Below are 26,908 nucleotides of genomic sequence, written 5' to 3'. Positions count from 1 at the left end.
CATACGACCCATAAACATCTGCAACGATTAAATGCTGAACTGCCCATTTTTTTTTCTCCGTTTATTCTGCAGCGCACCTTTATAAAATTCAAAACGCACCCCCGGGGGCGCTGGGGCCTACTTTAAGAAGCATTGGTAACGTGTTATAGATTCGCAAGTTGCAAAAAAGAACGTTTTCTGTGCGCTAACAAGCATAGGATTTGAAGGTTGAATACTTTTCGGGCGTGACATGAAAAAAATGCGAATTAGGTACACACATCATCGTAACTTTTAATGAAAACGTTCCAAATACGAATCCAAATTGTCCTTGCGCCCAGTGGCAACACTAATGTTTTGGCTTTGACAAAAAATTGGAACCTTTAATCGTATTTAACCATGCATGCAATATTTGTCACGGTTGAGTACGTTTCATTTCTTTGTTGTGAGAGGGATTCTCTCTCCATCACTCAGCTCAGCAGCAGTTGTTGGAGGTGCTTGAAGGATCGTGCGCTCGTAACATGGTAGTTTATTGTCTGCATGTGCTGCGCGAGTGACCTACTGTCGTTGCCTTTCTGTCTAACTCACAATTATTTTATCTAATTTTCATTGTTTTCACAGAAGGAAAAACTGGTGTTATTTATTTTTGAAAAACTTAATGCGATGAACTAGAAAAGATATTGAAAACGTATCAGTCGACGCGTCCTAAATTCAAATTACGTTTCTTCTGATTGTTGTGGAATTTTGAGAACCTATGCCAATAAAGATGTCAAGAAAACTTGGGGACATGTTTAGGTTTTCCTCAGTGAAAGAAAAATTCTCTATTTCAAGAGAGAGAAAATCAAGTCAGAGTTTGAAGGTTCGATCTACTCAACGTGAGTATTTATTTGCCAAAGAAAAACTCCAATCTGGTATATCAATATGCATACATATTACTCATGGTGCATTAGCTATTATGTAAACTTCAAGGAGAACGAAAAATAAAATGTGAAATATAAAGGTAATTAGTAAGTTTGGTAGGCCTACATGTCATGTAAGTTGGATTATTAAGTTGTGGCAAACCTCTTTAGTTTCCTTGTATCACTTTGTGTTGCAGCTGAAAAGATGAAACTGAACTCCAGTCTCCCAGACATTTCATCCATTGAATCAACTCCAAAGCAATCACTGTATTACGATGGAGTTGTTTTGGAAAGTTTGTGTGGTGAAACCTCCAATGGTGTTTTCAGTGAAATTGTTCAATACTTTGGATCTATGAGACCCTGGGAGAGTCGTCATACTGTGCTGGGAAGTGAAGAAATTACCTTCGAATCTGTAAGTTTTATTGTCCAGTGCAATATTTCCTAACCACCAGCCCGTGTTTATTTGCTGTCCCTCAACATGTATATACTGTTTTCACATTAAATGGATTTATTTTAGTCTGAACTACATAGTTTTGTCTTATTAAGTGTCATTTTGTTCATTATATATTAGCTGCTCTGGTAATTATATACTTTATTAAATAACCTTACAAGTTGGTTTAATGTTGCCGATCTGCCTGTTGCAAAAGAGTTTAGAGCTCCTGACCTGATGAAAGGTTAACAATATCAAAAAAGAAGACTAAAAAATTGTTTCCTTTTGAGTGGATACGGAGGAAAACAATGCCAATGCCTACACATGTTTTAAACACCTTTTTATGTTTAAACTTACAGAAACACAACTTAATTCATATCAAAAATCACATTAAATACAAGTTTTAAAACGTGATTGGTTAAGGCAGTTACAATGTTATTTGTATTTATTTTACAGTTTAAGTGAGTCTCTGGTTTTTAGTTGGCTTTGTTAAAGTTTTTCTTGTAATGTTACAAATATGTATGCACATAATTGAGTTTTTTTGTGTATTGTTTATAATACATTACAGTCAATGTTTTTTGTTGAAGGGTTCTGGAAAATTCAGTCAACCAATTCCTTATAGCTCCATAGACAAAGTTTCCAGTGTTGATTTCACCAAAGGTCCCAGTAATTGTGTTGTACTTAAAGCCAATGAAAGGTCTATTTTGGTTCAGGTAGCTTTACTGCATTTACTTTATTACTGTGCTTTTATAACTCTTGTCTGGTAAATATTTTTTGTTGAAAATTGATAAATCTTTGGCATTTTCCTCGTATGGATTTGGCAAATATTAAAAAACACTACAAGTCCTTATGTAAGCTGTTTCTTCCCTTATGCAAGAATAGTTGCATAGTTCCTTAAATACCATTGTTTAATGTTTAATTTATGTTCTAGGCTCCAGATCAGTTCCAGCGTGATCGTCTTGTCAACTCAATAACATGGAGGGTGCGTTGATGATTCATAAATTTACTGTATATACCTATAAGTATGTACTGTTGTGCTCACACAGTTCAAAAGAGTTGTGAGTGGCTTTTTGGAGCATTACCCTAAGGAATTGAAGTCTTTTGCCTAAGTATCTAGACAAAATGTAATTGAACGGTATGCTGTGAGCCAATGCTATTCCCATGCTTGGTAGGACTTAGTATTGGCCTTTGTTTAGTGCGCTATAAATAACATGCAATTCAACTATAGCCAACTCTTTGTTTTGCTTTGTGTTGCTTTTGAAATGTATAAGTTGGAAATATCTTGCAAAGCACTGTTAATAATACATTGTTCTTTCAGTTGGAAGTTCACAAAAGCCAAAAGATCCTGTATAAAGCTACAATGGCTGAAACAATCATTACGGAACTTGAGGTAATTTTCTGCGGCTATTGTGTTACATCACTACTCCTCCAGCTTTTGTGCTGAGTCTATTTTGGTCATCATTTAAACAGAACCCATTCTTGTGTAACGGTGTAGAAAATCTTGTTTTTTTCCATTGGTTTATCAAGGAGAAAGAGTGATCAATATTTTTATAAAGATGTTGGTTTAATTTGGACAAACCAAGTGTTTTAGCAAATGAATGCAATGACCACCCTTAATTGAACGCTGCTTAAACAGATTTTATTCATTTATTTTGTGAATTTTCAGTCTTTGGTAAAGTTGACAGTCAACTATCCATTGTTGATCGACGACACACACCGTGTGTTGTTGGAAATTGCATCAAAAGTTCTAACTCTGGTTAGTAAACAATTATGTAAAAGTTAATATGAAGACACTTTCTCGAATATTGTATATACAGTGATAAACCAATTTGCTACCTTTTGGTTACTTATATATTTATATGTATCATCTATTTCAATTACAATAGCTTTGTGGACTGTGGACTGTGGCCTTCCAGTGTTATTCAATATTGCCTTTGTCAAGTGTCCTATTTATAACAATAGTCCAAGAAATATGAATGCTGGTAACAGTTCATGCTGCCTTTACAGTTTTCTGCTTTTTCAGAAATCTGATGTACTAATTGGAATTTCAAGAGAAGCAGTTATCATGGTGGGTGCTATTTTAAAACATGTCATTATTTTTCAATAAAAATCACCCACAGCATAGATTCAAATTTATGGATCTCCTGCAGTGAAAAATAATCATGTCAAATCTTAAAAGATCTCCAAATTTAGTCATTGTGTTGGGATTAAACTTGGTAGTTTCATATGGTGGAAAAATGAAAGCAGTATTTTTGTGGTTGCGCCTGATTTTTTGTATGGTGTATACCGACAGGGTGTTTGTAGAATGACAGATAATTACAACCCTATTTTGGTCAAAGCATGCAAATTTGTATCATGTCTAACTTGTCATAAATGTAAAATAAGCCCAGAAGGCAGGTCAATTCTACCCGCAAAGTTAAATTTAGCTTATAAATGCGTCAAATAAAATCCACCCCTCTTGCACACAGTGGACAAGACATATGTACACAAAGTTAGCAAACCACTTCTGTGCAAAGGCTCGACCTCTTCTGTTGTCAATCTTGAGCTTGGAAAACTGAATTGCCCTAACCTCTAACCCTGTGATTCCTGTATGTGCAGGGCTTTGCCACACACAGCAACGATGTTAGCCACAACAGTGTAATGTCACCTCTGTTATTTACCGCAGTATTGTTTGCACTAGCCTATAGCTCATGTTTGTGTGCAGCAAGTCTTTTAAGGTATTTTTGATTGTTTTAATCTATTCCTACTCTACATGTGGTAGCCATGCATTGGAAAATACCATAACTTTAGTAAACTTAAAACAAAGACCTGTGTTGTATGAAGAATCTAATATCATCGTAAACAAATGCCTAATTCTTGATGAAGAAAGAATCATAAGGGTTGTCTTGCTGCATGGAATGCAAACACTTTTGCATGCATGCTGTGACGTGCCATCATGTGTGTCATACAGGCAGGATATGTCAAGCCAATAAAGAGCATGCTTTCCCTTCGATTTTCCATCTTAACTCGATGCTTCAGGGCACGGAGGCTGTGTTCCTTTGTTTACCCCATTTTCAGTCAACTGTCTGGAAAATTGATTGTGCTGTTACGTTAAAAAAATATGTAGAACTCATAATTTTATTCTGAGGATTAGGATGTGTCATCATAGGACAGTAAATTTTTTACTTTTTCCAACACATTGACAAAATTGAAAATATAAGTGAAATGCATCAAGCTATATCTGTTTCAATGGTTTAAAATTACCAATATATGTTGGCACAAATATGATTATTTGCGAACTAAAGATGGCAAATTTCTTTACAGATTTTTGATTTATGTTTTTTCAGGCCTTAGCTCCTCTGCTTGAAAACAACCAACCATCTATCGAAATCTGCTCATTTTTTACCAAGGTAAGTTTGCTACACAACTGTTTTTTTTGTAAAAATGGCTGAAAAGTGATTAGAAATGCCTCAGTTATACCCATGCCTAGTGCACCACATGATAAGACAGGAGTTTTTATTTAACTGCTTTGCCTAATCCTACAGCATGAGGCATAAACCAAGAAGAATGGCCTAAATCTGCAATTGTGAAGCCTTTCTCCTGTTGCTGCACTTGCAGAGTTAAGCTTGACAACAAACAAATATGAAAAATATGTATAGATCAATTTCCAGGAACACTTATCCTCTTGTCTTACATATACGCCATCAACATACTTGCATACGCACCTCCAGGCATTGTTGTTATAGTAGATAACATAAGTTGACCTTTTTAAGTTCATGTGAGTTGTTTAAAATCCATGTTAGTGACTTAAAAGTCAAACATGTGCCCAGTGCTGGGTGCACCAAGTTTGTTAAACTTTAGTTTTTGATGTTTTCAATGTTTTTAAGTTCTAAATTTAGTATCATGTCGAATTTAGCCCTGGGTGAATAAAGAGCTAAAAGTAAAGGCAACCACATGTAATACCACAATTGAAACATAATTTTTTATGACAAAACACACATTCCCATAAATCATTTAACTACCGTTGAATTCTTAAGAAATATCCAACTCGAAAAATGAATAAATGCTAAGTGGAATAACAGAATCCTTACACTAAATATGTGGGAAAGAACCTTATCAAACATCTTAAATGCGTATACGCTGTCGTTGCATAATTGCTGTTGCCAGGGAAATGTCCTGCGCAATGCCTGCACTGCAACACACTTCCTTTATTTTACGCACACGTCTGCCTTAAAATAGTTGCACCATGACAGTTATGCGGAAGGCATTGAACGTTTTGCTGCATCCATGCTTTTCATGGCTAGCATTTGTTTCATAAACACAAAGCAATATCATCACGCATTATACTTATTTGTACCATCTGTGAATAAATTTGTTAACTATATTTGAGATAAACAGGTGTCACACATGTCTGACATGTAACTTGATCTGGACAACACATGCGTCTGTAAAAACGCACTAAAATTGTTACGGTAATGTATAATCAATAGTAAACTGTCACGCAGGTACACATTAAAGTTTTCCTATTCTTCCAAAGGAAATTTAGTAAAAACAAAAGTTGTTTTGTTGTGTACAAAAGTTATATCAAGTAAAAAATTTAATAAATCAACAAATAATAAAATCTGAAACCATTTCAAAAATTTTTTTTCCACAGCACTGCCGACAATCCCCTCGTTCCGTGGTGGTCGTCAACATGTTTACTCCAATTGTTCAGCAAATTCTCAAAAACACATTTGTAAGTTTTGTTTTAAACCATTTTTAAATATGCCTTATACCCACTACCTTTTTGTTTTTATCTGCCAGTTGTCATTTTGTTTTACACATTTTCTGTTCATTCATGTCATCGTGTATTGTGTAATTTTTTTTAATGTTTAAAGATCATTAAGATTGTGTTGTTGTTGCTCCCAGGCATGTTGTAATTTCTAAGAATCCTTTTGGCACAAATAAATGTAGAGTTTTATTTCCTGGCATTTCGCTTGCTATTAAAAAGGTCTTTTTCTGGTTAATTTGATTTGAAAGAGAAATCCATTGCCATAGAGGTAGCTTTTGAAAATGCCCAGGTTAAACAATTGTACATGTATAAATTTGCCCAAGTGTGAGTAACGTTCTTACTCAAATTGTTGACAAAGCCTAATGATTTAAAAAAGCACTTCTCAATGAGTAACGACTGAAGTACCAACGTACGTACGTCAAGTGGTTGGCGGCATAACGCCCACAAATCAACCCAGTTATCAAGCAAGGAATCTGTCAAGCAAATTGGCCACAAATAGGTGCCTAAATTAGGGCCACCACTTCCTCTTTGCCTGGTGCTTGTGCTATTTGTGATTTAATTGGTGGCACCTCAAAGTTGTGACCTCATCCTAGAAGAGTTAACTTATAGTTTGATATGTGCTGGGCAATGTGGGTATCCAAATGCATGTTTTTGTTTGGGAATAGTTGTTTTTAATTTCAACAGGGTCTTTGGCCCTTGTAGGATTTGTTGTAAAACTTCAAAGTTGCCAGATTGTGGCTTGAGGTGGCAAACATATGACTGTTGCAGCTTGTCAACAGAACAAAATATCGATAAAAACAAGTGCAACAATTGTCATATATCATATACTGTTAAAAAATTCATGGGCCTGTACCACCACCACATATTTACTTTCATTTTTGGCCACTTAAGGATGTGGAGTCAAACAATTGGAATTTTGACTCCTCATCCTTGACACATTGGATTGTTCATTACGGATGTACCGAAAGTTTGGTTTGCCAAATTTATTCGGCCGAAACTAAGGTTTTTGCAATTATTCGGTTCCGGCCGAATTTTGCAGAAATAAAATTTTTACTGCATTCAATGCTGATATGCAAAGTTTAGAAAAGGTTAGAATTATTGTTTAAATTGTACCAATGTGTTCGATTCATTTGTTTATTGTCAACTTTAAGCAGTTGGTACAGTGGACAAAGTTATTCTTTAAGTGCTAATAAAAGGCCTGATGCTGATAGGATTAGATCCAATCCAATACATGTTTTGTTTAATTTTTTTGCATTTAAAGAGATGTATACCAAAATTAGTTTCAGTTAATTTGGTTGAATTGATTCGGCATCTTTTGCACAATATTCGCTTGACGCCAAACATATAAATAGCTGTTTTGGTGCATCACTATTGTTCACCACTTCAGTAACATTTTTACAGTGAAACAGTTCCTAAACACTGCTCTGTTTGCAGGATTTCGGAAAGGTTACATGGCTTCGCACTTTCATCGTGGAATTTATCCAGGCTCTGAACTCCCAGAACAATGGCCTGGATGTGGTGAGGTCCTTTATCGGAACAATGCATGGGCCTCTGAGTCAGTGTCCGCACACGAGGATCAACAATAACCTCATCGCTGTGTGTTTGTCTGCTATTTATCAATACTTTTCATGCGGATGTGATGAATTGTGAGTACGAAGCTTCACCTGGTTTCATAGGGTTACTATGTAAAGTTAAGCTGGCTGCGAGTGTTTCAGTTCCTTGCATTGAAGATAAAGCTCATGCACAAAAAGGCATCAATCAATGTCATTAATTATTTATTTTAGCCATATTGTTTTACATCCATCCTTTAAAAGCTTTGTCAGTTCTGAAAACTGGGTAAAAAATCCAATAATGGTCTCCATGTGATAAAAATGCTCTGCATTTTACTGTAGCCTTTATTTCCTCATACGTACTTTAGTGGTTCCTTTTGGTTAATCACGTGCGTAGTTTCCTTGTACGTCTTCCGTTTATGGTAGAGCAGGCAGCGCTATTAACTTTGCAGCATTTACACTTCTATGCAGTTTTTTAATGGCTAACCAACTACAGTGTATTTTTAAATTACTAGGCAAACTTTGATTTGCTTTGTGTGTAATATAGTTGGATTGTAAATGGTAACATGCTTAACATGGCTGGCAATCTTTCACTGAGCAGCTGTTTCCATATTGGGTGTCACATCACAATCAATACAAAACTCATTTCAAGGGCACAATTCAATCTAATTTTCTCTTGTGTCTGAATGTTAAATACATCTTTCAGATTAGTTTCTAAGAAAAGGGCATTGTTTTTGTTTGCACCAGAGTTTCTTTTGAAACAATTAAAGTATTTTGAATTTCTTTTTTCAATGAAACTGATCATTTGCCAGTGCATGAAATGGAAATATGTTGAAATTGTTAAAGGAAAATAGAAAATATTGGTTATAATTTCAAACATTTTATCAGACATGTTTCTTTGACCAGGGAGAAGAAGCATTCTGGAAAGAAGAAGCGCCACATTGAAAAGTTGCCACCTTCGGAAAAAACCTTTACAGTGACAGAAAAAAACATCCTGAACAACCGTAAGGCTCCCTCCAGTGATGTAAAGAACATGAAGAACTGCCTCGCAGAGAGCATGAACAAGCAAGTCAACCAGCCCAGTGACCTGAAACCACTCAACACTGATCACCATCATATGCGAGGTGGGAAAAGATTGTGGTTTTTATTGACCACAATATTTGATATTCTCCTCCTGAAATCAACTTTTTTTTTTAATGCAAGTAGTTGTGCGTGACACAAGTGGAAAGTTCACGTAAAATGTTGACACAAGATTCTTCTGTATTGTTAATTGAGAATGCCATGTAACAATTAATTTAAGTTAGTAGTGCAAAAAGTAACGAATTGGACGGTTTGTTGCTGACGCTGCAAAACATAACGTCAAACTAACTCAAAAATCTCTTTTTCAGAGTTAAAATGTAACGAATTGGATTGTGAAACCATTTGTTTTAACTTGATATTGTTACAAACCATCTTACGTGGGAAAGATAGAATTATTACTAATACATATAAAATACCGATTACGTAATCAATTGACGCCTTGTGGCATTCCTCCACATGCAAGTTAAATGCGCCATGTTGCATGTACGACTGTTGCAATAACACCGAGTAAACGTCACCCACTTGCAAAACGCGATTGTGCAACATTTAGGATAAGTGGGTGATCCAGAGATCGCCCACTGATACCTTTAACAGAACAATTTTCGCCATGTGCATGTCATATTGCCAAAGATGGCGGTTAAAAGTGTTTGGAGGTTGAATGAAATACTTTTTGTTTGGTGGCAAAGCGACAGACCATTATTTCAAAATGTGCATAAATTTGCATGCTTTTCCGTCTAAGATTCCATTAACGGCCGAAAGTTCCCTATTTTATTTTGTCGATATTCAGTGGTCGCCAAAGGTGTGTGCATTAGTCTTGTATGTACATTTGCGACTTATTTCAAAGAGTTTAAGAGACATGTGGTTTCGCAAATCTACACTGACTGTAACTTTCCTGTCCGGTGCGTTTCAACCAGTTTGTTTGTTTCCAATAAAACAAAAAAATTATAAGGCAAGAATAGTACGCTTCGCTTTGGGCTTGTTACGGGGAGCCAAATGAAATATCAGATAATTAACTTCCTGTTTTGACCGCAGAGGTTTTGTTTTGCCACCGTGTGACTCAGGAAATTGTGGTCTTCAGTTGTGCGTTACACCAAACCGCTTTAAAACGTAGGTAACATTCTTAATCGAACAGATCGAAAACAAAAGACATAGCCACGGTCTTATCCATCCCACCGCTTGTTGAACAAGCACTTGTCGAAAAACCTTAACATGCATAAACCATGTTAGCGCAAACAAACTTGCGATAACATCAAGTTTCCAAGCAAGCGCACTGACGTAGCCTAAACCGTTCAGCGTGTATCCTTTACGTCACAGCTCCCGCTTAAGCCTCCGGCAGCCTTACCAGCCGCATTCCACACGCTTGCGCCAATTAACGCTACTAACTTACGCGGGTTGAGGCTTTATTATGCGGGCACTGTCTTTAGTTTCTCGCCCTTTGCTTCCTTTACCTCGCCTCACAGTTGTATGACGTCAGCACCGTCACGACTTGGCATAGAGCCAGTTTTTTGTGCCCTGCGTTTTCGTGGGAGAGGTTGTCCCAGCGGATACTCTTACCATTAATCAGCGCAATGTTTTCGGGTTGATTTAAGTCTAATTTGTTATTTAAAGCCACCACGTTATTGGTCGTCCTTGTGCTGTGACGCATCCGATTGGGTTATTTTGGTTGTTAATTGCCCCTTGATCTGTATGTCGCTGAATCAAAATTTTTGTCTGTGTGTCGGTATGGTTTCGATGCCTAGTGACACAGCCGGGCGTTCTCAAATGGTCTTTAGCGGTTGGGTAGGTTTTGCATTCACCAAGTTTTTTTGCAACGAACAATCACAAATCATCAGTAGGAACGCTTTGAATAAGTACCTGAATCGCCTAACAGTTTTATGGTCAACAAAGACTCGGTATCTGAATGAGAATATTATTTGAATTTTAAGTGATATTGACGATCGATGCCTATTTGTAGGCAAAATATATATATCAGTAAAAACGTCAAATGAGTTTTTTTATACTTCTCACCTGTTGTTTTGTGATACTCGTTGGTATCTTGTGATAAATTAACTGTCACGCAACCGAAAAAATTGTGAAGCAGTTTATGTGACGAACTTTCCGTTGTCTTTTGTTTTCGCATGATTCACCGCGCTCCGCTTAGCCTGCGTATTCATGCATGAACTCTTATGAAACATACGCAACAATTAGACCGAAATTCGCCCCCTTCAAAGACACCACCTGGTTCCGCTTAAACAAATCATCCAACCTATAAATTTCTCTATTTTTCGCCAAATTATTTGTATTGAATTTTAAGGAGACAAAACGTCTGTTTGTGTCATTTTTATGACGTGGCAATGGGAAGATCAGGTTTTCTGTACGTCACTTTTCAGGGTAATGACGATCGGTTGTGGATCACCCGTCACCGCTATATTAAAATATTTGTCAGCGTTGTCTGTGACGAAAACCCTTTGTCTATATATGGTTATTATCGTTGTTTTTATGGCTTTCTGAATTTCGGTGTAAACATCTTAGTGTTGGTAAACATTTGATGAAGGGTTCCAACAGGTTTCGAATCGAATCCTATCAGATTCGAATCGAAAATGTTATGTTAAAATGTTAAGAAAAGTGTTAAATTTGGATACAAACGTAAAAAACCTGGTAAATTTTTTTATCTTTATTCGTTGCAGTTTTATGTTCCAATATTCAAGATCGAAAAAACACGATTTTAGAATAATTTAGGGTCGTGCGTCTGTGTCTCGGGGCTTTTGATTACTCACAATCGGAAACGCTACCCCTCCCTCTGTTTCGCGTGGGATTAATAGGCAAACATAAAAAAACACATTTTACAGAAGCTCTAATGGCTCTAAAAGCTCTAATTTATTATCTTCCTTTTCACTAGATGTGAATTTGAAGGAATATTATCAGAGCAATGACAAGAAATCCAACCCAGTATTAACTGATCAGAATCAGGAGCTAAGTCCAGAGGATTTTGAAAGTGTAAAGCTGTTCGTCAACGTGCTCCTTGAAATGTAAGTATCTGCAATGTGGCCTATGTAGCTAAAGGCTATGGTTTGTCTTTTTTCGCGTGCGAGGCACTTACGAAACTCACCGCCCTTATTTCAATACTTAAAAATTGAGGCAATTTAATAGAACTGATCAACTGGCAAAAATTAATGTAGTTATTTCTCCAACGTTATGTCTGCCATACAGCGAGACTTCATCAGGGCAACGCAATTCAAAAGTAAACCACACACATAAGCTTTGTTTTAAACCCCCGGAAAACACGTACATTGTTTTTTATTATAAACTCATCCGTTGCAAAGATCAACTTAATTGTAAATTCCAGCATGTCTATCGAACAACGATCACAGACTCTTCTAAACATAGGACGGGCCGCTTTAAGTATTTTGTGTGTTTGCCTGTCATAAACCGTTTTACATCAGTTTTATTGCCTCCTTTACAGTGCAAAGATTTACGACTGGCGCCCAGGCCTTGCTGGACTCCTTCAACCCCTTCCGTTTCCCGAGGAGTAAGTAAACGCATCTACTGTTACCGTCAATTTCTATTACCACTGTACTGACGTATGTTGAGGCTCTTGTTTTTCGGTCTTTTGTTTGGTGCGTTTCCATTGTATCCAAGCGCCAGCAATGTAGTCGAACTGTTACTCAAGTCACACACACACATAATTTTAATGATTTACGTTCATCGGAAAAGCAGAAATAGTTTAAGTTCGTCCCTCGCTTGACGTTTCACAGCGGTGACTAAATTTAAAATCTCTTTAAACTAGAACTGTGTCGTGACGTGTGTCATGAATGAGGACCAAAATTACGTTGCATCGTTAAGGTTACGAACCAAAACCCCCACGTTTTGTCAACCACCGAGTGTCAAAGAGTCAAACTGCTCAGCCTTAACATAACCTGCGGTAGTCGCTGTACACGGGTTTTCCATGAACTGGATTTGGGTGGGACACGTGGGATAGCATAGACCAATACCGACCGTGCATTTTCCCTTCAACATAATTGTCGACTTTCCTTGCATTAATAATACATGGATGGCAGTCCCTCAAAATCGCACTCGGCAGGTTCTATGTTGCAACGCAGGTTCTATGTTGCAACGCAAATGGAATTAACACGAATTTCGTTTCGCTGTTATTTTGGTGTCCGAGTAAAACTGGTTGAATTTCACAAACCAGGGTCGACGCAAGGCTATTTTGCAATTTCTGACAAACTTCAAATGCATCACATACCAATTTAATGAGGTATCATTAATTTCCAATGAACTTCTCGTGGTATCTGTAACCCAAAACCGTGTTTTTTGTCACCGTAGTTAATTAAAGTCACTAAATTAGAGCAAGTACTGCGCCGCCTGAAGAAGAAACGTCCTACTGGACGGGTGCCTACTTCGCCCTCGGCAAGTATACGCAAACACTCTGCGGCGAGAGCCACAATAAGGGAGCCCCCGGGATTTTACTGCCAATCGCAACGCAAGCGATGATAAGGAAAGCATCCGTTGTACTTTGTATCTTGTGTACAAAAAATGTCGTCGTTATATTTACATTTATTTGCAAGTGCTGTCGCAACCAACCATTCGCAGACCCTTGGCGTAAGGGCTCGACGGCACCCGTTGCAACTATTACTTTTACACTTGTTTCGCCTAACGTGGTTTGCTTTGTTTCTGTCAATCTATTTCAAACAATCTAATTTCATCACTGGTTTTAGCGAGATTGATGGTTTGAAACACCTTTCTTCTCCCTCCCCTCTCAATATGTTTAAACCTGACATAACGTTGCATCTGGCGCCTTTTTGCTCACCGTCCTAGAGCAACGATTTGTGGCATATGTTTTTTGTCATGTTGTCATCAACATGCCATCTGCTAATCTCATATCATTAACCGCAGGAAGCAAGGTCGTGAAAAGGCCGCGAGAACGCGGCGTCTAATTGTATTTAGGCTTTAGTAATAGGTGACATGTGTGAGGTTTGTGCTACGACGTGTACAACATTTTTTTGTGCAAATTAAATAAAGCGTATCTTCTTTAGAAAGGTTCCGGACAAAATACACTGCTAATTACCAACATATTTAAACCTAAGTACCATGTTGGGTTTACATAGTCGTAGCTAAAGATTTTTCTTTACTTTTCAGAGCAATGAAGAGAAAGGATTTCGTCAGGTAACAACAATTAAACTTAACTGCATGAAAATACGGTAATTTAAAAATTTAGTTCAAAAAACTTAAAAAAAATGTTTTTCACGAAATACCTACGCGCTAACATGTGATCCTGTTCCTGATGCAGACTCATGTACCCTGTGATCGAGTGTTTTGCGGTGGATGATCGTGAGAGCGTTGTGACATGTTTGCTCTACTCACGTGAGGGCAAGGATGGTTGGGTGCAAGTGTTCAGTCCAGGTGGAAGCCTTTGTGAAGATGATGGTTACCTTTTCTCCAAGATGGTACGTTCTCCTTTTTGTCATTTAAACGTATTTTCTTTGTTTTGGACGTGATGTTGACAGAATGCATGGACGTTGTGTTGCTTGTTGCCAATTTCATCTGGAATGTTAAATTGCATTTTTATAAGAGAAACCTTAACAACGTATCGTGCTTGTTTTAATGGCAGATTTTGTTCCGTGTTTCTAGTATATATCTGTGATTTCCAACCTTTTTGTGGTAGCGTACTACTTGTAGTTAAAGCAATTTCGACGCGTACCACCTAGTTGAGTGTTACAAAGTAACCTGGTAGATGAAGTAACGAACATTTGGGATCACTTACGGTTTTTTAAATTCGAAATATTTCCGCAAATTACGGAAATGTGCTCGTGTACCACCGGTTGGGAAACACTGGTATATAGTGTATAAGGTGGAAATGTTCACCACGTTCGATCAACAAAGATGTTTAATAGGCGTATAGAAAAGCCTGGGAAAACGTCCATAACAATTTCTTCGTTTTCAGGTTGAGGCCCTGATGAAACCTGGCATCCAGGCTGGTAAAATGAAGAAGTTTCTTCGTATGCTCGCCACCACCGAACTTCAAGTCATTATAATGCTTGCTTTACGTGAAAACCCTGTCATGATCCAGGTACGTTTCACCTATTACAAATGAAAACCCTTCCAGCAAAATGTGCTCTGTAATATCGCCTGTATAAATTTGTCACCAATAAAGCCAATTACCCGAAGTCGAAGTATTGGTTCGAACTCTGTACATTGGTGACCCCGATTCTACAGACTAAACGTGTCGTTGGATTCCCCAGAGCGACTGAAAGCTCCATGTTCCTTGTGTAAACATAAAGTCTGCCTGCAAAACAGAAAGCGGAATAGTTTTAATGCCATCTTAAAGCTGAACGTAATCCACTGTTTACTTACAAAGGTTTTAAGAGATATGTTACAATTTGGGATCCTCGCCAACGAACTTGAACAACTACAAGTGGTTTCCGTTCTTCGCTGCACTCCGAGAGGAACCCAAGCCTACGAGGACCTACGCAGTCTCCTCTCTGTCTTCACGCAAAACGATGGACCGAAGGAGTTTACATTGGCGCCCAATTCAACGGTACGAGAAGTTCTGGCGTCACTTAAACATTGGAACTAAGGCTGTTATAGTTAGGGAGTTTTTTGGACACGACAACACGCTTTTAAATTACGAAAGTAATCCTATTTTGAACCAGGCTATGCCTGTGAACCTCATGATCAAAATACGGGACCTAAGATTGCCAAATATAAAGGGGGGCGATCCTGCCTTGCCATGCGAAAGCATCTAACACTTCTGCGTTGTCTATTTTAACTAGAGCATCGTGTAGTGAATATGTTCGTCCGGTGCTATCGTGTTTGCGGGCGACTTGAAAGGAACTGTTATAGTTACAGAACGTGATATTTACTCAACGTAGATACACTTTACGCCTTTCCAGCGAAATTTTTGTCGTTGTGCAGTTAGCAAGCTAAACTAAAACATATTTCAGCAGTTGATCCGGTGGATTTGTATGTTTTTGTTTAATTTCTTCTGATTTTTCCTAGAATGTGTTCCTATTTTTAGTGGTCTGCAGATAGGGCCACTGTTGCGACCCAGTATAAGTCCCACCAATGCCGCTTTTAGTCATAACAGTGACCCTGTCTGTGCAGCTTACTGCAAAAAACAACATTGGCTCTAATGCTTATAAATGTGTTCTTATAATTAAACAAACAGAGAAACATCAATTCTTTTTTGAATATCTTTATAGAGGTCTATATTAACCAATAACAAAATCCTTGCCGTACAGGACGAGGACCTAACGACCCTGCTGAGCACTGGTTCGTGGGGAAAGCTTGAAAAACTGGATCTGAGTTTCACGCACGTGACCCCAAACATCGTTCATCTATTGGTACTTCTTCCAAATCTGAAGCATCTTAACCTCTGGAGGACAAAGGTAAGGCGTCATTTGTCGGTTATACTTGACGTCACAATGGCTTTGTCGGTTGTTTATCAAGTGGTGGGTGATATGTTCCTTTACCCAGCCTTCTGGTGAGCTGTGTCTGTGACGTCATAAGGCATAGTCATTTTTCAGTACACAGCTTCCTGTTACGTCACGTGTTTTCGGCACATCACGTACCAGTATTAGAACTGATACCCATAATCTTTATAGAGGAACAGCTGCATACAAATTGACCATCCGATGATCATCGCACTTTCGTCATCTCTTTCTTAGTAACACGATTTCGTAAAACGCGGTTAATGTCTCTTGGGGTTTTGCTATAAAACAACAATTCCAGTTGCGAAATTAGTTTAATGTGAGTTGCAGTGACGTACTAGCTGTTAAGTACGTAGCAACTCCCAGACATAAGTAGGTTTATTTGTGAAGGTCAATCAGCACTAGAGTCTACACCAGGGCGACATCTTGCGGACATTAACATTAATAACATACACAACACTGGCAATGTGCAATAAGCGTAAAGTACTAAGTTTGTTCGTATTTAGATCAACGACGCTGGGTTGCAAGCCCTGTGCGATTCCCCTATCAACCTGTATTCGCTCAACCTTTGTGAAACGCCAGTTTCGGACGATGGCATCGCTTGTCTGGAAGGTCAGTGCTTTTACTGCGGCCGTAAAACATTACAAGAGTCACTAAATGACCACAACTGTGCTTTTTATGCCTCTCGTATGTACTATGTGCACATATACCTTGTCTTAGTTACACAGAATTTTATTTTTTACGTGGATAATGGAAAATTTTAATTTGCTTTGCATCCACGCAATGGAAATAGAGCAAAAGTGACTGCAGTCAGAGCCGCTGTATCGAACCACTACATCTTGTCGGTCGTTTTCATTCATTTTACCAATATACCTTTTTCAGTGATGACCAACCTTGAGCGTCTCAATCTAAACAGCACAGACGTTAGCTATCGAACCTTCCACGAACTACGTAAATCCTTTCCGAATCTAAAGGAGTGGGACGTCACCTACACCGACGCCTGGCCCCCAAATTAATGACGTCATCATGCGTGACGTCACGTTTAATGTTTTTTTCTGTCCTTCGCGTCGCGGGAGGATTCGAAACGTCCGCAGCGATTCCGAAACGGGGGATAATCCTCCGCGGGTACTCGAGGTCGAATTCGGGTACCGGTTCAACCGATTCGAATCCGAACGCGAGTCGTTTTTTGAATTCGTGAGAAAGAGGCGAATTTAAACGTTATTAGTGTGTGTGTCGTAGTGTCGACCCTGTTGTAAAACCATTTATGTTTTTTTTTCTATTTTGGGAGCTTATATACAAGCAGGTTTGCGAGGAGGCAACCTAGATAACTTCCCAAACAAATCAACCAGAAACATTAAAATTTCCAAATCGTCCTGGCCAATTGTTACCCTGTCGTTTGACCATATGTTCTCTCGGCCAGTAACATGTTCAAACAACCAAACAACCACCCGCCCTTGCCATAAATGAATCAAAACGATAAACGACACGTGTGCAATATCGTTTCCATCTATATCCCTTCATACGTGTTGTATAGCTTACAAAGTATTTGAGTTAAATTGGTTTTCGCCTTTTGTCTCTGCATGGGACGTTGCTATGATTATTTCTGTATAAATAGGCGTTGTCACAAAATAATTAACGAAGCATTTATACCGTGCAGTAGGCTTGCCTGACGCAATTTTCTTTCTGTAAGTGTCGCTGTCGCTTTTTAGTTCTTGTTGTAACATTCGGAAGATCAAACACATGCACACGTAATTGGTCGATTAGTTCGAACGAAAGCAGTGTTGATTGATTTTGTGTTCGAACAACCACTAGAACTACTTTTGCGACGACAAAGGCTTTGGAACAACGCATAGTTACCGGTTCTAAGCAACAAAAAACTGTATGTGAACTTTTCGATTTGCGGATTGACACAATTTTTTCTACAACTTAACATTGTTCTAATGTTGCATGTTTAGTATCGTAGTAGGTTTATTTGGGGGGACACGAATGACGACAGGTTGGGAACCATTGACCTGCTCAGTTGTGGCTTTAAAATGCCTCTAGGTCTTTCCGGTAAAACGTATGTTATATAAAAACCCCGTATCACAGTGATATTCACACTGCCGAAAGTTGCATATCGATGTACATAGAAGGGGTTTTCCTGATTTCCATTGGAAACAAATGCGCTTCTTGTTCTTGCCGACGTTGTTTTTTTTCTTTTCCACTTTCGTTTGTCGACGTCAGTGCCGCTGCTGACTCTGACGTAACAACAGCATCTTAAAAAATACGTTAAATGTTGCAGTTTTTGTACCGCAGTCGTTTCATTCAATGTCATCATTGGCGTGTTCGTCTTCACGGCCGAGAGCAAAGGCCCCTTTTTCAAACTACCAAGCCAATAGCTTCCCAGCTAACTTGCCCGGATTTTCAAACACATCTCCCATTGCCCAGTTTGGGTATATCGTAAACATGCTGGTAATATGGTCTCGAACAAACATCTGTTGTGATCAAAACATACAGTCGTGTTTGGATGATTGTTATTTCTCGGCCGCTGTAAACACGAAATCCAAGATATACTTTGGAGATATTATGTACGCGGATATTATTCCTATCGCTATCGCTTTATTAAACGCTTGTTTCCGGACAATCTTCTCATTTCAACAATTTTCATTATTTTTTGCCTTACAATAATTCGTTCAAATGCTTTTTTACAGTGTTCGCTTGTTTTTCCCTTGAATTGTGTTCGTCGTACGGCCCCGTGTGTTTTGTATTGCAAACGTGGCTACCATATGTTTCCCTATTTCACCGTTTGTCTCGCTTCGTATTTTGTCTCTTTTTGTTGAAATAAACCTTACTGCGGTATGCGGAAAACAAGCTAAGCTCATGGTGAATGTATTATGACTATGAAACAAAATGTGCTGATGGAAGGGACCTTTTAAGTGACTTTACGATTGAAATCCCAATGCAAACAATGGTATTTCAATTAAAAGAAATCAAATAATGTTCTTCTGGCGCAGTGATAACCTATACTTTTATTCACCGAAAGTATACGTTTAATTATTCCAGAACAACTGATTAATATATTATGCATGGCAAAAACACCAACGCAAACAGTTGTGTTCGTGGGCCACCTTTTGCTACTTATGGTCTTACAAAGGCCCTGTAGACTGTTGTATGGCCGTTTTCACCCCATCTCGCAAGGCCATCTTACGGCAAGAGCAAATCTACAGTAGTTTTTTTGCAGATTTTGTGCAAGAATCTGGCGGTATAATTCCGAAGCCCCTGGTTGAAAAAAGTAAAACAACTCACTGCATGGTCAAAGTTAGTTCAACGATTCCAGTCTTCAAAAATTAATATTTAAACGACTGTGAAGCTGGTTTGTTGTACCGAATTTCTGTTTATGGCGGAACAAATCCATTAAATCCTTGATGCAAACGATTTTTAGATTGTAATTGCTATTGGTTTGAGCGGATATTGTGATGAAGCATTAGGAACGGCATAAGTTGATGTTTAACCCGAATGACATCAAGGACTTCATGGATTTGTTCCGCCATGAGCAGAAATTCGGTACAAGTGACGAACCACACAGCTTCATATATTTATTTTTTACATTTCGAGAATATATTGGAGACTAAATTATATTATTGTGCAAGGTAGATGACAAGCATGCAAGGTGTAAAAACGAGTGCCGCAAACTCCCTACAAATATCCGAGGAGATGTTGTTGAACAGGTTGGAGAAAGTAAAGTCTCCACAAGATCACCAGATGCGTTGGTTGGGTACAGATCTGTTTGTTGCTGGAGCTGAGACAACATCTACGCAACTTGGTTGGTGTTTTCACCTCTACGTTTACTTTTTCGAGTATCAGAAAACTTTGGGAGGACGAAATTTTCGCCTATTTGGTAAGCTCGGAAAACCCATAATGGCAATTTTGTTTTGTTTGCATTGGAAATATTTATTTTCTGCGCTTCAGATGTGGCAGAAATATGGAATGATATACAGAAGTTTTGGAATACGATTACCTGCGAACATTTGAGAATACAAAGACTGTTGGTAGCATGTTTTTCTCCGGTCTAATTGCTTCATCTTGCCCTTATTTTTTGCAGATGAGATGTACGTTTGTTATTGCATTCTACATGCAAATTTACTGGCACTTTCTCTTGCAAGGAAGGAACTTTGCGTTTCAACAAATAGACAAACAAAGGTACGAAAAACTTTAATCAGAAAACATGTAACGTTTATCCTCAAGGCTGGACTAGCTTAACACCAATAAGGTACATATGACTTTTTTAAAAACGTAAAAGCGGATATACAAATGAGTTCTTCGCACTACGAGTCCTTCGCGTTACTGCCACGCATACATATTTTCCGGTCACTACACCCAGAAGCAGCCATAGATAACATATTAGTGTACACTAGAGGCGGTAAGAAAATGGCGATAAAAATATGTAACAAATAATGTTACTTAAATTAAAAAAAAGCCTTTAATGCTGCTTTTTAATGGTTTACAAACGAACATAACAAAATCAGCACAGATCCGTCAAAATTAGACAAGAAAATGGCCAAAATTACAACATACAACTGTTTACACATTTCCCAAAAAGTGTGTACCACGCAATGAAGGCAGAACAATCAAACATATGTGGGTCAAATACGGTCAACATCAAAAGATATGAGTGTTTGAACATTTTTCGGAAAGTGGGTACCACACAAATTCAAGTACAACAGTCAACAAAAAAATAATTTGACAAAATTTAAAACAAAAGATTTTGAAGCCGATTTTGATGTTAAACCAATGCACATAACAATATCAACGCCAATCAGTCAAAATTGGGCCAAAATACGGTCAACATCAAAAGATATGAGTGTTTGAACATTTTTCGGAAAGTGGGTACCACACAAATTCAAGTACAACAGTCAACAAAAAAATAATTTGACAAAATTTAAAACAAACGATTTTGAAGCCGATTTTGATGTTAAACCAAAGCACATAACAATATCAATGCCAATCAGTCAAAATTGGGCCAAAATACGATAAATATAAAAATAATTTGACAAAATTTAAAACAAACGATTTTGAAGCCGATTTTTATGTTAAACCAATGCACATAACAATATCAACGCCAATCAGTCAAAATTGGGCCAAAATACGGTCAACATCAAAAGATATGAGTGTTTGAACATTTTTCGGAAAGTGGGTACCACACAAATTCAAGTACAACAGTCAACAAAGAAATAATTTGACAAAATTTAAAACAAACGATTTTGAAGCCGATTTTGATGTTAAACCAAAGCACATAGCAATATCAATGCCAATCAGTCAAAATTGGGCCAAAATACGGTCAACATCAAAAGATATGAGTGTTTGAACATTTTTCGGAAAGTGGGTACCACACAAATTCAAGTACAACAGTCAACAAAAAAAAATTTGACAAAATTTCAAACAAACGATTTTGAAGCCGATTTTGATGTTAAACCAATGCACATAACAATATCAACGCCAATCAGACAAAATTGGGCCAAAATACGGTCAACATCAAAAGATATGAGTGTTTGAACATTTTTCGGAAAGTGGGTACCACACAAATTCAAGTACAACAGTCAACAAAAAAATAATTTGACAAAATTTAAAACAAACGATTTTGAAGCCGATTTTGATGTTAATCCAAAGCACATAACAATATCAATGCCAATCAGTCAAAATTGGGCCAAAATACGGTGAACATCAAAAGATATGAGTGTTTGAACATTTTTCGGAAAGTGGGTACCACACAAATTCAAGTACAACAGTCAACAAAAAAATAATTTGACAAAATTTAAAACAAACGATTTTGAAGCCGATTTTGATGTTAAACCGAAGCACATAGCAATATCAATGCCAATCAGTCAAATTTGGGCCAAAATACGGTCAACATCAAAAGATATGGGTGTTTGAACATTTTTCGGAAAGTGGGTACCACACAAATTCAAGTACAACAGTCAACAAAAAAATAATTTGACAAAATTTAAAACAAACGATTTTGAAGCCGATTTTCATGTTAAACCAATGCACATAACAATATCAACGCCAATCAGTCAAAATTGGGCCAAAATACGGTCAACATCAAAAGATATGAGTGTTTGAACATTTTTTGGAAAGTGGGTACCACACAAATTCAAGTACAACAGTCAACAAAAAAATAATTTGACAAAATTTAAAACAAACGATTTTGAAGCCGATTTCTATGTTAAACTAATGCACATAACAATATCAACGCCAATCAGTCAAAATTTGGCCAAAATACGGTCAACATCAAAAGATAGAGTGTTTGAACATTTTTCGGAAAGTGGGTACCACACAAATTCAAGCACAACAGTCAACAAAAAAACAATTTGACAAAATTTAAAACAAACGATTTTGAAGCCGATTTTGATGTTAAACCAACGTACATGACAATATCCATGCCAATCAGTCAAAATTGGACCAAAATACGGTCAACATCAAAAGATATGACTGTTTGAACATTTTTCGGAAAGTGGGTACCACACAAATTTAAGTATAACAGTCAACAACAACAAATAATTTGACAATATTTAAAACAAACAATCTTGATGCCGATGTTGATACGGGGGTTCAAATTTAGGTGCAGAAAATTATGAGATTGGAGCTGTATTCTCTACAACACGGCTGGTTACGGTGATTTGGTGAACTAATTGCCTTTTAGCTTTCTTATAGCAGATGTTTTACCAAAAAAACGATTTGATGTATAAAGACAATTAATAGACGACGCAAACCGTCGGCAGTTGTGGTGTAGAGGTTAATGTCGCTTTCTTGTAATGCTCTGCACCCGAGTTCGAAACCCGGTAAAGGTAACTTTCCCCATAACCGATAAGTCACGTTAGGTTCGAACAATACCCATTCACCGATAAACACTTACTGGCGACCATCCATAATAAGGTGGTCTGTCCCGATCAATATCATATCCCATAACTCTCCATAACTGTCACAATAATAAATCCAGAAATAATATTGTGAGTCCTTTGAATAATTGGCATCTTAGTCTAACCTTCAAAAAGCTCTGAGCATAACCCAGAACTGTTCAAGATAACTACTAATATGTGGCCAACCTCGGTGGCCAACTCAGAAGCGGGGACTTCTTAGCCTGACTACTAAACGCAGGGCTACCTGGCCGAGGTCCTTGGCCTGATTTCAGTGAGCACCACGGCTGGTGACGGTAGTTTAATAACCTAATTGCCCTTTTAGCTTTCTTATTGTATAGGTTTTTGCCTAAAAATATTTGAGACAAGACCTACTTCACCGGGTTTCGAACTGTGGTGCAGAGCGTTATGAGATGAGATGAGATCTGTAACCACTATACCATGACTGGTGACGTTAATTTGTAACCTAATTGCTCTATTATCTTTCTTATTACAGAGGATTTACCGAAAAATAATTGGGACTACTCAATCAGCACGGGAGTTGGAACTGAGGTGCTGAGCGTTATGGGATGGAAGTTGTAACCACTACACCACAACAGGTGACGTAAGTTCGTAACCTAATTGCTCTTTTATCTTTCTTATTACAGAGGATTTACCGAAAAATAAATGGGACTACTCAACCTGCACGGGGGTTCGAAATGAGGTGCAGAGCGTTATGGGATGGAAGTTGTAACCTCTACACCATGGCTGGTGACGATAGTTTGTAGTCAATAGCTCTTTCATCTTTTATATTACAAAGGTTTTACCGAAAAATAATTTGATGTATAAGGACAATTAAAAGACGACGCAAACCGTCACCAGTTGTGGTGTAGAGGTTAAAGTCACATTCTTGTAATGCTCTGCACCCGAGTTCGAACCTCGGTAAAGGTAACCTTCCCCGCAACAGATAAGTCACGTTGGGTTCGAACTATACCCATTCACCGATAAACACTTACTGGCGACCCTCCTTAATATGGAGGTCTGTCTCGATAAATATCATAACCCTACATAAAAGTCACGATCACAAATTCTGAAGTAATAATGCGACTCCTTGTGAATAATTGGCATCTTAGTGTACCCTGCAGAAAGCTCTGGGCATAACCCAGAACTGTTAATGACAACTACTAACATGTCCAGTCCCGGTAATAAACCAAGAGCGATAAAAATACGTTCACACCTACTCAATAATGGTCACATATGTCTCTCCTCCTGTAGTCCCGGGCATAACTCAGAAGCGGTATAACTCGATCTCACTGAAATTAATATCCCGTTCTAAACCACGAGCAAAGTATGTGTCCTGTCCTGCTTAATAGTTATCACAACTACGTGTCTTAACAAGTAGATCACGGTCAATAGATATCATATCATAGTCTAACCCCCAGTAGAAGTCCCAACATAACCCACTAGCGTAAATGCGGTATGTCCATTGCAGTAAGTCCCGGTACAAAAACACAATAGCAATAGGTTCCGACTCTCCCAGTAGCAATCAGAACTCACTCTCACCTCCACTAAGCCTCACTCCGCAATCGCTAAAGGTCAGCAAAACCTAAACCAGACCTAAACAAAATATCAAGAAAAAGCAAGGGGACGTACACAAATTTTTCTTAAATGTTTTAAAATCATTAGCTGACTAATCTCCTCGTGCGCCCGCTTCTGAGTTGGCCACTTCCCTATGCCCCCTGATGGGACACTTGCCCCCTGATGGGGCGCTCCCTGATGGAGCATAAAGTGTGTTTTCGGACCTCGGTGGCCAACTCAGAAGCGGGGACTTCTTAGCCTGACTAAACGCAGGGCTACCTGGCCGCGGTCCTTAGCCTATAAGTCCGAACCCGAAGTGAATTAACGGTTACCGGGAAAGAAGTATTAACTTTACCGGGGTTCGAACTGTGGTGCAGAGCATCAATAGAGGGGGGCGGTAACCTCTACACCACGGCTGGTGACGATAGTTTGTAACCTAGTTGCCCTTTTAGCTTTCTTATTGTATAGGTTTTTGCCTAAAATTATTTGAGACAAGCCCTACTTCACCGGGTTTCGAACTGTGGTGCAGAGCGTTATGAGATTGGAGCTGTAACCACCACATCACGACTGGTGACAATAGTTTGTAACCTAATTGCTCTTTTATCTATCTTATTCCATAGATTTTACCGAAAAATTATTGGTACTAGTCCATCTACACGGGGGTTCGAACTCAGGTGCAGAGCGTTATGGTATGGAAGTTGTAACCTCTACACCATGGCTGATGACGATAGTTTGTACTCAATTGCTCTTTTATCTTTCTCATAACAGAGGTTTTACTGAAAAATAATTGGGACTAGACCACCTGCATCGTGGTTCGAACTGAATTGCAGAGCGTTTTGACATGGGACCTGTAACCTCTACACCACTACTAGAGACTTTAGTTTGCAACCTAATTGCTCTTTTATGTTTTTCTTATTACAGAGGTTTTACCAACAAATAATTCGGACTAGTCTATCGGCACGGGGGTTCGAACTGGGGTACAGAGCGCTTTGGGATCGGAGCTGTAACCTCTACACCACGACTGATGACCGTGATTTGGTGAACTAATTGCCCTTTAGCTTTCTTTTTGCAGAAGTTTTACCTAAAATTGATTTGATGTATAAGGACAATTAAAAGACGACGCAAACCGTCGCCAGTTGTGGTGTAGAGGTTAAAGTCATATTCTTGTAATGCTCTGCACCCGAGTTCGAACCCCGGTAAAGGTAACTTTCCCCACAACCGATAAGTCACGTCGGGTTCGAACTATACCCATTCACCGATAAACACTTACTGGCGACCCTCCTTAATATGGAGGTCTGTCTCGACAAATAGCGTAACCCATAACCCTACATAAAAGTCACGATCACAAATTCTGAAGTAATAATGCGACTCCTTGTGAATAATTGGCATCTTAGTGTACCCTGCAGAAAGCTCTGGGCATAACCCAGAACTGTTAATGACAACTACTAACATGTCCAGTCCCGGTAATAAACCAAGAGCGATAAAAATATGTTCACCCCTACTCAATAATGGTCACAAATAAATCTCTCCTCCTGTAGTCTCGGGCATAACCCAGAAGCGGTAGAACTCGATCTCACTGAATATAATATCCGGTTCTAAACCACGAGCAAAGTATGTGTCTTGGCCTGCTTAATAGTTATCACAACTACGTGTCATAACAAGTAGATCACGGTCAATAGATATCATATCATAGTCTTAACCCCCAGTAGAAGTCCCAACATAACCCACTAGCGTAAATGCGGTATGTCCATTGCAGTAAGTCCCGGTACAAAAACACAGTAGCAATAGGTTCCGACTCTCCCAGTAGCAATCAGAACTCACTCTCACCTCCACTAAGCCTCACTCCGCAATCGCTAAAGGTCAGCAAAACCTAAACCAGACCTAAACAAAATATCAAGAAAAAGCAAGGGGACGTACACAAATTTTTCTTAAATGTTTTAAAATCATTTGCTGACTAATCTCCTCGTGCGCCCGCTTCTGAGTTGGCCACTTCCCTATGCCCCCTGATGGGACACTTGCCCCCTGATGGGGCGCTCCCTGATGGAGCATAAGGTGTGTTTTCGGACCTCGGTGGCCAACTCAGAAGCGGGGACTTCTTAGCCTGACTAAACGCAGGGCTACCTGGCCGCGGTCCTTAGCCTGATTTCAGTGAGTTAACAAGGGTGAGAGAGATATTACCGAATTACTTTTACCCATCCGTGACAGGCACACACACGGAGAGGTGACACCAGCGTGAATTTAGTTAGAGTGGGATAAGTCCGAACCCGAAGTGAATTAACGGTTACCGGGAAAGAAGTATTAACTTTACCGGGGTTCGAACTGTGGTGCAGAGCATCAATAGAGGGGGGCGGTAACCTCTACACC

General features: G+C 38.6%; 1 protein-coding gene across 1 annotated transcript; it reads left to right on the top strand.

The window, feature by feature from the left end:
- The first annotated feature begins 601 nt into the window (after positions 1-601).
- On the top strand, positions 602-18,949 carry LOC145908552 (C-Maf-inducing protein-like). Its single transcript, XM_082995852.1, has 20 exons — positions 602-851; positions 1,073-1,287; positions 1,893-2,018; positions 2,237-2,287; positions 2,624-2,695; positions 2,972-3,061; positions 3,329-3,373; positions 4,632-4,694; positions 5,939-6,019; positions 7,490-7,701; positions 8,512-8,729; positions 11,564-11,693; positions 12,128-12,193; positions 13,804-13,830; positions 13,955-14,111; positions 14,609-14,734; positions 15,023-15,202; positions 15,906-16,052; positions 16,601-16,706; positions 16,977-18,949. Exons 1-20 carry the CDS (start codon positions 731-733, stop codon positions 17,108-17,110), a joined length of 2,367 nt encoding a protein of 788 aa, XP_082851978.1. The 5' UTR covers positions 602-730; the 3' UTR covers positions 17,111-18,949.
- The last annotated feature ends 7,959 nt before the right edge of the window (positions 18,950-26,908 follow it).

This window comes from Ascidia mentula, chromosome 7, assembly GCF_947561715.1.
Source record: "Ascidia mentula chromosome 7, kaAscMent1.1, whole genome shotgun sequence".
Lineage (NCBI taxonomy): Eukaryota > Metazoa > Chordata > Ascidiacea > Phlebobranchia > Ascidiidae > Ascidia > Ascidia mentula.
This window is presented reverse-complemented; position numbering and strand designations above follow the sequence as displayed.